The following is a 13,203-nucleotide window of genomic DNA, read 5'->3' as shown; positions in this document are numbered from 1 at the left end:
TCGCGTCATGAAGCGGTATTCATCTCATTCGATATGAGCGACAATCGACCGGGGTTCGAAGGCCGGCTCGCGAAGGGCTCGAGGCCACCTCATGTCAAACAGAGCTAGGGGAGAAAACACAGATGAGCCATAGTGGCCCTCGCCCGACTCACTCAAGAGCGGACAGGGTCATCTCAACCTTCTCGTTCGATCCTAACCTCGAGCCGTTCCCACAGAATCTCCATCGAGGGGAGGCCATCGGGCCACCTGAGTCACTCTCCGAAATGACTCGGGCATCTATCGAGAGGCGGGTTAAGGAGAAGTGGAGTGCCACATGAGGGCTATGCCAACCCCATCATGAACGATGGACCTGGATTCCACTCGGACATGCCCGTTAGCGAGCTCACCGAATCCTGCCACTCGAGCCATCAAGGCAAGTGGCGTCAGCTCAATCCCTCTGGTTGCGGAAACCGTGGACGGGGTGATGTAGGAAATCATCCGACTGACCTCGACTGGCCCCTAGTGGCTCGAGGGCTCGAGCCGCTAGATCCCGACTCAGGAACCCGACCGACTGCACAGGTTGCGGTCAGAACGGACACGGATGAACACCCCGACCGGAAGAGACACAAGAGTCCACAGCCCCAAAAGAGAGTACCAAGGTGCTCAGTCTCCGACCGACTCCCCAGTTGGCCGTAGGCTCGTGGACTACACCCACCGGGTGCGCTCGCGCGCACCCACCCAAAAATAGATTACCACCGAGTCTCCTCCTCAGGGGCTAGGCGCCTATGTCTGCACGGCGCGCCTCCACGGCTTTTGCCAGTCCTCCACATGGAGGCTGGGCGCCTAAATCCTACTCGGTTACCCTACGTGGTACAACAAACCAAGGAGGAAAAACATCGAAGTTCCAATAATATCCCACCTCCACGACACAATGGGCACATGAATTACAAAGGAAATATAAGCTTTCATTAAGCTAAAAACACAAGCCCCTGGCTTTTACAATATCATGCAAAGCGTGTGCGAAGAGCCCCTTCACGGTTTCACAGAAGTTCCAAAGGGGCTCAGGGGCTCCTATCGGGTTCATAAACCTGGGATCCCTAATGGACCCGCTTTCCTACAAAACTCAGTCCAGCAGGCGACACAGCGACGGCACGTGCCTAGGCCAGCCCAGATACATAATGACAGGCCAAGACCACGATCCGGTCCCCGACCGGCACCTCCGGCCAGGAGATCTGATCGAAGGTGCGACCAGAAGGCCTGGGCGTGGTGGGACTGCAGTCCGAATTCGACCCCCTTTCTCCAACCGAGAATATGCTAGGACCTCTACTCGCTGCTCTTTCCCGACCGACACGGTCGGGGCCGATTGGGAACGACCGACCGGGGACGCCCGCTCAGTGTGGGCCCAGGGAGCAGGCGGAGCAGATAAGGTAAGGCGCTCAAGTCAACCGCAATACCGAGGACCGTACCCTGACGTGGGGGCATGTCAGGCGAACACGGTAGAATCTACCAAACGCGTCAGAGCATAAACAGTATTGTGGCCGCCGTCATTTGCCGTACCAGGCGAACTCGGTAGAGCCTGCCAGACACGTATGAGCATAAACAGTATTGTGGGCGCCGTTGTTTGTCGTACCAGGCGAACATTGTGCAGCCTGCCAGATACAACAAAGCATGAATAGTAAGGTGGGCGATGGCGACCATCCCGTACCCGATGGCGTGGGCAACAAGAATAGACAGTGCCCGTATGCACTCTCTCTTTCTCTCTAGCTTGTAAGGCCACCCCCTTCAACTATAAAAAGGAATGCGTTCTTTCCTACTAGAAGGATCGAAGACTCGAAGTCTCAAAGACTCGAGGACTCGAGGACAACAGCACAACAACTCTAGAGCTTGACAGCTACACAGTCTATACACTCTCAACAGCTGATAAGCTCGGATACATAGAGCATATGTTCTAATACTTAGCGCACGTTTGAGCATCCGTCACTCTCTTCCACTCGGTTCAGAGTCCGACCGGGCCTCTAACACCCCTTTCTCATTCCTTATTCGTTTGTAACCCTACAACAAACTTCGAGCACCTGGGCTCAGAAATAAAGTCACCGACCGACCTCAACTAGACGTAGGGCCTGTTGCCTGAACTAGTATAAATCATGTGTCATTGAGTGATTGGCCACATCCGATCACAACGCACGATAAAACTACAAATATTTACTTGTTGGCCACATTTCGCACCGACATTATGTTTGCTCCACTGTTTGAGCATCAGTCAAATCATTTACCTACTGATTATTCAGTGTGGTTGAGTGGGGTGGAAATGCATGCACCTAATTACACTGACAAAAAGAACTACTCAAACTTCCCTCTAAGAAGACAAAAACAATGACTAACCGGTAAATTGATTCTGTGTTTGCTGTGCTTGGAACCCACTCCAACACTCATCCTCTTCTCTTTTTGAATATCTACATCCATTTCACATTATGCTGAACTTAATTGAGGATAATATTAATATAACAGCTTATTAAGAAATTAATTGTCACTACCTAGTGCTCTACCTAAAGCAAAGCAAAACCGAAACCTTTCTAAATAAAAAAGAGAAAACACCTGAACCACACCAACAAAATGAACCTCCCTGAGCCCTATCGTGAGAGAACCTTGAGGTAGCTAGCGATGCCGGGAAATGACGAAATCCCACCAAACAAAAGCAACGGTTAAAATTAAATGTCATGATTGAATTTGGTGTAAAATGATAGCATAAAAGCTTAATTAGGATTATTTGAAGTTTTTTTCCTCTTTTTTGAAAGTTTTTTTCCTGTTCAGAACATTTATGTGAGCTAGATACTCCCTCCGTTCTTTTTTACATGTTACATTAGGTTTGTCCTAAGTCAAATATTATTGTCTCCGACCATTCATTTCAAAAAATCATTAAAGTTTTACAACCTATGAATTACACATTATGAAAATATTTTTTATAGTGAAGCTAAAAACATAAATCTTATGTTGTGAATCTATATGATTTTTTTAAAAATAAAAGAGTTAAATGCATCAGTAGTCCATCAACTTATACCCAAGTTTCACTTAGATCCATCAACTCTGAAAGTGGGTTTTTGGGTCCATCATCTTTGTTAGTGGCGCATTTCTAGCCCATACCGCTTTGTTCCAGTATTTTAATTGACGTGGCACCTCGGGGACGCCGCACACACGCATGCATGTGCATGCATCTGGAGTTGGAACACTGCTGCGGCCGGGAACTCCCCCGCGAACGCGTTCCGCTGAGGTTGAGCGACGCCTGTCAGCCTGTGTGGCCGCGGCAGCAGCTCGCCCGCGCCCACAGCGGCAGCGACGGCACCTCCTCGCATGCCCGCAGTGGCGGCTCGCCCGCGCGCCTGCTCTTGCACCCACGGTGACCATGGCCACTCCGCTGACCGCCTCTGCAGCCACGACGACTGACCTTTATCTTCAAGGGGAGCAGGATGAGGTTGGCCTTGCGGCTGTGCGCCAGCGAGCACACGTCGTGGTGCACCGAGCTGAAGGGCGCGCCGCCGCTCCTGACCACCACCAGCAGCAGTAGGGTCACGGCGGCGCGGGCACGGAGGTGCGGAGGGCGGCCAAGGTGCTGCCGTCGGACCGCATCGTGAACGCGTTCCGGTTGCGCGGGTTCCATGTCGTTCACTGCAGGTCTCAATTTTTTAGCGAGGCAGGCAGAGCTGCAGAGGCTGGAGCCGCCGGTCGCGGGAACGCTCCAAGGTTCTCACGCCGAAGGGGCCTTTCCAGCGCGCCGCCATGCTGCCCTCCAGCGTGGTTTGCCCGCGCCTGCTCTCGCGCTGCCTCCTGTGCTGCTTTGCCGAGCCACCCTTGGAGAAGAAGACCCACGCCGGGAGGCCCTGGAGGAGAGGAAAGTGGTTGCGCTGACGAACTTGGAGACACAGGCACTCGCGTTACTTGTGCACTTGATGCATCGAACGTTGAATCTATTATACAAATCGAGTAATTGGTTTAATCCATCATGCCTGTGACATTCTTGCAGCTCCAGCATGCTACTCGCCGCCGTGCAGGGATGTGGCGGCGTGGGAGAGCGGAGCAGCCCGCCGCAGAAAAACGCGTCCGTCCTCGCATGCTACTCGCCGCCGTGGAGGAGATGGGCACCACCATCTCAAGCGCGGTGCAGTGCTGGGGCTGCCGCGCTACTCGCCGTCGTGGATGGCCGGAAGCTAAGTTGTCGAGCCGCTGGCATCCAACGAGGATTACTGCAATCATTTAGCCGTAGGCCTCTTGCATCGTGGTCGTGGAGCGAGAGGTCACGTACTCACCAGGTCCGCCGCAGCGTCGTCGTCGCTGCCACGGCATGGAGGCAGCGACGAGCGTAGGTCCCCTGGCGCCACGACGGCACAGTGGTACAGCACGAGGCCCGGGAGCGCGACGGCCGCCAGGAACAGCAGCACCTTGGCCGCCCTCCGCACCTCCGCGGCCGCGCCGCCGTGACCCTACTGCTGCTGGTGGTGGTCAGGAGCGGCGGCGCCCGTGGTGGTCAGGAGCGGCGGCGCCCGTACGTGGCGCAGGCGCCCTTTAGCTCGATGCACCACGACGTGTGCTCGCTGGCGCACAGCCGCAAGGCCAACCTCATCCTGCTCCCCTCGAAGATAAAGGTCAGTCATCATGGTTGCAGAGGCGGTTAGCGGAGTGGCCATGGTCACCGTGGGTGCAAGAGCAGGCGCGCGGGCGAGCCGCCACTGCGGGCATGCGAGGAGGTGCCGTCGCTGCCGCTGTGGGCGCGGGCGAGCTGCTGCCGCGGCCACACAGGCTGACAGGCATCGCTCAACCTCAGCAGAACGCGTTCGCGGGGGAGTTCCCGGCCGCAGCGGTGTTCCAACTCCAGATGCATGCACATGCATGCGTGTGTGCGGCGTCCCCGAGGTGCCACGTCGATTAAAATACTGGAACAAAGCGGTATGGGCTAGGAATGCGCCACTAACAAAGATGATGGACCCAAAAACCCACTTTCAGAGTTGATGGACCTAAGTGAAACTTGGGTATAAGTTGATGGACTACTGATGCATTTAACTCAAAATAAAACAATGGTCAAGGTATACATGTTTGACTTATAACAAAAACTAATACGACGTGTAAAGAAAAACGGAGGGAGTACATAGAGTCCACATATCTAATATTTAAATAAAAGGTCTCCATGGGATCTCAGGGTTCCTACTAAGCCAAGATTTTAGCTCATGATCCTCATTATTGTGGCACAAGTGGGAATTCATCCCCAATTTTTCGTTTTGAAAAAAAAAGTGAATCCACTTTGGAGGAAAGGGGCCCCATTCACATTGCTACCCACACCCACAACATCAAATCCCTCCAAGTCCTAACGTGTCAGGTAGGAACATTCAAACACTCCTAACTAGTCCAAACCCCGTCGAACTACACTACTAGTGACTACACTCCCAAGTCCCAAGCAGCTAGCCTCAAGATCATTCTTCCTTCCACAATAACCACATAGCATACACCAAACGATCAATCACCAAGACACCAACAACACAAGAAGCACCCACACACTTATAAGGAGATCAGCAATCAAGCCAACATCGATCAAGAGCAAGATCATCCAAGCTTTAGCAAGCACACAAGGGAAGCGGGGAAGGGATGATGGGCGGCGCCGGCAAGATGATCCGCACGGCGCTGCACGCCTTCTTCCGGCACTACCACCCGGCGTCCTCGGCGGCGTCGCTCCTGGCGCTGCCCTTCTCCGGCGCCGCGCTGCTCTCGCGCTCTCACCCGGCGCTGCTCGCGCCGTCGCACCTCCTCTCGCGCCGCCTCCGCCGCGTCCTCGTCGCCGCGGGGTTCCCGCCGGCGTCCCAGCTGCTCTTCCTCCTCAGCCACCGCCTGTCCCAGCGCGCCTGCGCCTTCCTCGCCGCCATGCCCTTCTCGCTCTCCTTCCTGCTCCTCGCCAAGGCCTGCGCCGTGCACTGCTGCTTGCCGCACGGGCAGCGCCGGCGGAAGGACAAGACATCCGCCGCCGCCGTCTTGAGGTCGTCGTACCCGGCGATGGCGCGGACGCAGCTCGTCAACTGTCTCGCGCTGCTGCTCGCCAACGCCGCCGTGTTCGCCGCGCTGCTCGCCGCGTTCAATGCCGCCGAGGCGCTGCACCTGCTGGGTGTGGGCGCTGGCGCTCCCCCGCACGGTTCCCGTCCCACCTCCAGCTCTTCCGACAGCGGCAGCGGGAGCAGGGCCGTGCTCGCGCTCTCGGCCGCCGGCGTGATCATCTACTCCGTGGCGCTGGCCAACGCGTCCGCGGTGTGCAACCTGGCCACGGTGGTGGCGGCCGCCGAGGGCCGCCGCGGCGCGCACGCCATGCTCAAGGCGCTCCTCATGCTGCTCCGGGCCGGCGACACCGCCACCGCCGTGGCCGCGTCCTTACCGGCCAGCCTCGCCGCCGCCGCCGTCGAGGCGCTGTTCCAGCTCCGGGTCATGCGCCCGTACATGGCCACGGGCAAGGTCACCGCGGGGATGCTCTGCGAGGGCCTGCTCATCGCGTATATCCACGCCATGATCTGTGTCCTTGACACCGTCGTCACCAGCATGGTCTACCAGAGCTGCAAGGCCAGCCATTCTTGCCACCTCTTGGAGCTGGAGCTTGATGGCGACCGCAAGGACGACTTGAGAGTCTGATTTTTTTTTCTTCGTCCCCTGCAATTTTTACTGTTAGAACATCAGTAAAGGTTAGACATCTCATGATGTCGATGCTTATCGATAAATCTTCATTTTTGGTTTCCTTTATTTTGCCCTTTTTCTTCATCTAATCTAGTAATAAGGGTTATTAATGGCTGGTTCTGGGGACATTATATAGGAGTACATTTGTAAATAATTACAGGACAAGTGTCTATAGTGTTTCATCTATACCTAATAATAAATAGCTAAAATTTTTCTCCACCTATTTTTTTGTCTGGCTCTCTCTAACTATCGGACAATTAAAAATTTCTACCGTCCAGACTTATATATATAACCCGTGCTGATACGACTTAAAATAACTCTTATCTAGCGTGATATGGAGGTGGTTTCGGATTCTTCTTTTATCCACCGTGGATTCAATTTGTTACAATGGAACTTTTTTCTGACTCCTCGACGATTTTCAATTTCTCTATTCTGATTTTCCCCCAACAGTACAGTTCCGTGATTTCTGATTTGTTTTCATTTTCTGTTTTTTTCCATCAGCAAGTTTTGTTTTTCGATGAGTGGCCACATTTGCATTAAACAAGATATCAACTCTCCAAATCCAACACGTGATCAGGTTTGCGAACTAAAACCAGCACAATCTAAATCCAATACGAGACCAATTCTCAAGCCGTGCACGTGTAGGCCAAGACATTTTTTTAGGACGACGTTCGTCCATCGTCCTGCCTGTCACCCGTGCGATCTTTCTCCGCGCAACCTACGCCCGTCTCCCTAAGGAAAGAAGCGCCCACCCTGCTCCCGTGCCCGCCCGCAACAGGCCGCGCCGTCGCCGCATGCGCACCATCGTCGCCCGTGCCCGCCCGCGTCTGGGCGCGCCGCCGACGGCCGCGTAGAGCTGGGGAACCCCCATTTAGCCTTCTCGGTGGCTTCGTGTGTCGCTCCTCGATGTCCTCGCTCTCCATCTCTCTCGCACGCGAGGGCACGGGCGCACGCCCGCACCTGCACGGGGGCACGGGAGGTCCCATGCAGGCTTCTCCGATCCCCAACAAGTCGGCAGCAGTGGATCCCAAGTGGCCTCCCATGCTTTCCATGCCTATGCCGAGCGAGTCTCCTATCGTGCGGAAGAAAGAAATGGCGCCGCTGCCGCTAGCGCATCGCCGCCGCCATTCCCGTGTGTGCTCCTTGAACGCCGGTTGCAGATCCAGGTGCTCCTCCTCCAGATCCCGACTCCATCTCCTCCATATCATCTTCTTGTCATTCCCCTTCACTTTCCCTTCCCCTTCTTGATTCGATTTGATGGTTCCAGTGCAGGATGCATCCCGTCGAGCTTTGATTCAGATTCGAGTGCAGGGCACGGCTTCCTCATGAGGTAAACATGGGCGATACTTGGAACCCCTGCTTTCCTCCTCCTCGCCAAACCCTTTTTCAGTAATATTCATGTTTATTGAAGAGATGTACATGGTAGTGCTGGATAGTAAATGCGTTAGTGTTTGAGAAATCCATCATCGTCAGACCATTAGATGTACACTGATGGCCTCTTGTTGTCACCATGATAAGATTTTTTTTGTCCTATCGTTTTCCTTCTAAAGATCTCTGTTTTTTCAGATGTACCAGTGGAATGCACAATGAATCTCCAATAATCCCTTGGTTAAGAGTGAATATATATTTCTAGGTCTAATACCATGTTGTACATTTAAAACCAACCAATGGTTGTAACACGAAACACATGTTGTGTTATTATTATTTTATTATTTACCTAACATGTCCTGTGCCAATTTACCTGACATGATCCATTTGTACTTCTAAAACCAACTTATGGTTGTAACATTCTAACACTTCCTTGTAGGTGACTCTGGAATGAAATGATCTCCATTCGGCTTAGTTGCTGCTTTTGTAGAGATTGAAGATGTTCTAACACTCATGAAGATGTACTGTTTCCATCAATATATTGATTTCCTGTACTGTTTCTTATCTTATTCATCTCAAAATGCACTTCTGAAAAATCAGCAAATCCAGAAAAGTTTAATTTCAATTCCTTGGTTCTGATGCAAATGCATCTGTCTTGTCTTACAATCTCGAGCCATAAGTAACATGTATTGCTGACCTTGCTGCATGACTCTATTTAATTTTAGAAAAGGCAAGCCAAGTTGTTTAATGATTAGTATCTTGAGTCAAATGAATTAAAAAGGCAAGCCAAGTTGTCTAATGTTTAGTATCTTGAGGCATTTATATTCAGATAGCCTTACTTTCAATTTAATCATTAATAGTTCAGTAAAAAAAGTTTTAGAAATAACGTATTGATTTTTCACCATGACTTCTTCCTGATTTTTCAAAAGATCTGAACTGCTAAATAAATTTTGTAGTATACTGTATCTAAATGTCTATTGTCTATCATTGTTCCTGGTTCTTTTTTACTGACGCTCTTTGGTATCTTCATTTTAGAACTGTAAAGATAAAGGCCCTGTTCGGCTTACCCTATATTCGGCTTGTTCGGCTTGTTTTTTCAGCCGGAATAGTATTTTCTCTCACAACAATTCAGCCAGAACAGTGTTTTCAGCCAGTTTCAACCAAGATTCAGACCAGCGAACGCGGCCAAATTTTGTCTTTTACTATTTGCTGGACCTGACAGATTCTTGTTTTCCTGGGTACAATGCTTTTTACTGAAACAAAACTCTCGATTATTTAAAAAAAACTCTACTGTAACTAATATATTCTTTTTTACTTCTGTATTATGCCTGTTCGTTAAACTTAAGTCCTTTTGCTACTAGATACATTAGAATATTTTATTGGCCTTGCTAAAAGATGTTTATTCCTGCGGTTCATACTTTGATAGTCATTTGTTTTTATGATACCGATTTGGTGTAGCTGCACAAAGAATATATTTGTTCCTGTAGTATATAGTCATCTTGTATTCTTGTTTATTCTATTAGATGGGCTTGCCTAACCAAAGAATATAATATTTGATAATACAACTATATATCTACTATATAAATTGTCCAATTCTTTCGTATCGCGTGGTGTCCCTGAATAATTGCAAATCTATATTTTTATCGGCCGACGGTGTCCATGAAAAATATTAGTTGCATTAGGCTTCTTTTCCTATCGAAATACTTGCCCCTGTGCCAACCCCATCGAAGGCTTTGATGATCTCGCTGATTATTAGGAGCGCCATTGTATTGGGCATTATTGTGGTATACTGGTATAGCAGTAGACAATTAACAAAAAGCTACCACTTTAGAATTATTTTAGGCATAGATGCACTGGGAGATATGAGGCGCATCTGTGGTACAACAGTTGCAGAAGGGAAGACAAACTTGCAAGGGGCGTCAAGGTTGTTATTTTAAATATGTATATTTTTTATAAATTTAATCTTTCCACAATGTTGTTATCTATTTACTGACATTACTTTGCTTTTATCATTTTTTGGATCCGTTGTGATGATTTGCTGGATTGAAATCAATTCTTGAATCTACAGTCTATTTAGATACACAATTTCACTTGATTTGGATCCAACTACTTAATTTAGTTTGTTTCTTTTTTCCCTATATAAACATCCTTTTTTTTATCTCTACTTGGGCACCTTCGGTGAGTAGCAGAAATTCTTATGAAATAAATGGCTGAGGGGGCAACAATAATTTATCACATATGTGTCACTGTTAGTTTTATAATTTAGTTTTTAAAAGAAGTGCAGGTTCATCATCAAGGCACAGTTGCTTTAAGTTTTCCAGTTATTTAGTTCATAGATGGTTATAGAATGTCCTTATTTTGTCTTCTTACTACATGGTGTTGCTTAGTGTGTGGGCTATATATATTTGTATCACATCTATGTGAAATATCTGAATAATAAAAATAGTCTCATTTGCTGTTGAAATAAAATTAGTGGAACTTTTCAGTCTCCTATTTCATATTAAATTGGTGCATGACAACGTAGATTGCCTAGTTTGAACATTGTAAAACTCGTGGAAGAGGTAATACTGCTAGGACGGCTATGGATCACGGCGTTGGTGGTGCCGGAAATGGATGTGGACGAGCTACACCTCCTACTCTGGCACCGGAGGGAATCAGCCGAGGTATGGAGATGGGTTTGGTGGTCAATCACTGTTGCGTGAGTAGTTCTCTGTGAATTCTGGATTGTAACAAATTTTGGTCTGCTTCTGTTTATTTGCAGATGAGGGGGGCAGCCATCCTGGCTGCCAAGCATGCAGAAGCAATGGCCCGGGAAGCCACTGTTGTATGGAATCGGCACCCTGTTGGTCACAGCCGGCACTGCCCGACACCCCCGGTTGGCCAGCAATGTATAAGTCTTGGGTAGATGTTTTCCTATATATGATATTACTTTCTGTTCTGCTCAGTTAACTCTTGTGGTCTATGAAAATGATAACTTCAGGTAGTTTTGGATGTGGGTTGCGGCACTAGTGTTCTTTCGATATTTTTGTGCTTTTGCTGGTGCCATTCGTGTAAGTTTTTAGTTATTAGTTGCACACTTTACATTTATGATGATCTTATCAATGTAGGAAAACTGATGATTTTTTAATCCCGCACTCTATAGATGCTACTATATTCCTCGTATATGTGGAGGCACAGATCATTCACCATTACAGTCTGCACTGCATCTTTATCATCAAGTAAGTAGGTAAGTTCCACGTTTCAGACGTTAGATCATGAACTTTCACTTTCTGCTACAGTAACTTTCTTTAGATAATCATTTCTTGCTTGTCTTTAGTTATCTTTATTTTATCGTTTGTTCGGTTCAAGCTTGCATAGAGTTCAAATTAATTTATTTAGCTGTAGCCTTCATCAGATTAGTTAACAATATTGTGGTTAGTAGAAGTTTGTGCAGATTGAGACCTTATAAACAGTCACTGAGTTTCTATATCTGTAGCTTGATTAGAAAAATATAGGTGTGAAGCGATATTCAACAAGCCATAAAAGATCTTGCATACTTGCACACAGTTTATCAAAAGTTTTTTTATTTGTTTATAGGCCTACGCAATCGTCTGCTTGTTGATGAAGCTAGACGTCACCGAGTTCAAGAATTTGCTAAGGACACCGTGTCGTGTCTCATAAATTTAGAGAACTAAATAATATTGACATTATTTACACGCTTGTGATATGAACTTTGAATAGATGATGGACATGAATTTAGTTTAATATAATAGTCATTTTGTGCATTTTCATTGGTCAAACATGTTCAAAATATGTGGATTGAGCAATGTTTGTCTGACATATTTAATTGCTTCATTTAATTTGTAATATCGGAGACTTCTTGCCGATATAAAACATTATTTTAGCTGTATCACGGAAAGGTCTATATAGTAGAGTTTGTAAGCCCGCGGTGCCGTGGTCTTAGTGACGGTTAATTTCACAAACTTTGCTTTTTGGATTAAATATCAGTTTAATGCCTTACAATATTGTTATCTTATCGTGTAATCTGTGTGTTTTTAGTATAAAAGTTTAGTTGTCCCGTAGCAACGCACGGGCACGCTACCTAGTAAAGTTTAAAGACTCAAGTCATCTATGTAATTTTTCTTTGCATCGTTTTTTTTGCATGGCCATTCCTGTCTTCTTTCTGTTTTTTCTAGAGTATCTCCTTTTTCCTATATATAGACATAAAAAATAGAAGAAAATTATTAAATCTGATATTATAGATTTTTGAACTCTTGACTCGCTAATTCACAAATATACAAATATTCCCATCACTAAACTATTGGTGCACTTTTGATTAGAGATAAAACTTATTTTAATTATTAGAACATGGATCAACGATCAAACCATGCAGCAAGAACAACAATAACAACAAAGCCTTTAAGTCCCAAACAAGTTGGAGAAGGCCAAAAATGTATCCCAAAACATCAACGATCAAACCATGAACTGAAATAATTTTAAAAAATTGCTATAAAATAAATGTATCTCCAAACTTATTTTATTAGAACCTGGATTAGCCCATTGTTCATCATAAAATGAACTATAGCCTTCAAATTTTTAAAAAAGGTAAAACATAAACAGATATATATACTATTTTTGTCCGTATTTTACTATTTTTCATTAATATTTAATAATTTTTCTTTCTCCCGTTACAATACACGTACACGCTGCTTTCTTTTTTAGTCTGTGAGTCCACATAGGAGTTTGTCGCTATTTTCTTTTTATATTTTATTTTCCCTGCAAGTCAAATCCAACTCTTAGACTTCTTATTAAGTCGGCTACTTCCGTACTCCTTCACTCCCATCGTTCCTTCTACGGGAAAACATAGCATGGACAAAAAAGGACGCAAGGAAAAAGGAAACTGATTGCGAAAAAAAAAACATACACGCAAAAAAACAGAGGAAAGAAAAGAAAACTAGGATGGACACGGTACCACGACTCTAACTTACGAATCGGAACGATGGGAGAATTTTAATTCATTGGACTTAATATGACATTGTCATATTATTAACGATATTAACTTTATTATGGATGTCATGATCATCATAAAATAAATTATAGCCATTAAAATTTACGAAAAAGTAAAATATAAATAAATATATAACATTTTTGTCCTTATTTCCTATTAACATATGATAG

General features: G+C 46.8%; 1 protein-coding gene and 1 long non-coding RNA gene across 2 annotated transcripts; both read left to right on the top strand.

The window, feature by feature from the left end:
- Nucleotides 1-5,393: 5,393 nt before the first annotated feature.
- On the top strand, nucleotides 5,394-6,886 carry LOC136505892 (uncharacterized). Its single transcript, XM_066501022.1, has one exon. It carries the CDS (start codon nucleotides 5,611-5,613, stop codon nucleotides 6,634-6,636), a length of 1,026 nt encoding a protein of 341 aa, XP_066357119.1. The 5' UTR covers nucleotides 5,394-5,610; the 3' UTR covers nucleotides 6,637-6,886.
- Nucleotides 6,887-10,320: 3,434 nt separating this feature from the next.
- Nucleotides 10,321-11,266, top strand: LOC136504140 (uncharacterized). Its single transcript, XR_010770784.1, has 4 exons — nucleotides 10,321-10,709; nucleotides 10,808-10,934; nucleotides 11,027-11,096; nucleotides 11,189-11,266. It is a non-coding gene; the product is annotated as an uncharacterized lncRNA (long non-coding RNA).
- The last annotated feature ends 1,937 nt before the right edge of the window (nucleotides 11,267-13,203 follow it).

This window comes from Miscanthus floridulus, chromosome 14, assembly GCF_019320115.1.
Source record: "Miscanthus floridulus cultivar M001 chromosome 14, ASM1932011v1, whole genome shotgun sequence".
Taxonomy (NCBI): domain Eukaryota; kingdom Viridiplantae; phylum Streptophyta; class Magnoliopsida; order Poales; family Poaceae; genus Miscanthus; species Miscanthus floridulus.
The sequence above is the reverse complement of the archived record's forward strand: the minus strand, read 5'-3'. Positions and strand labels throughout refer to the sequence as shown.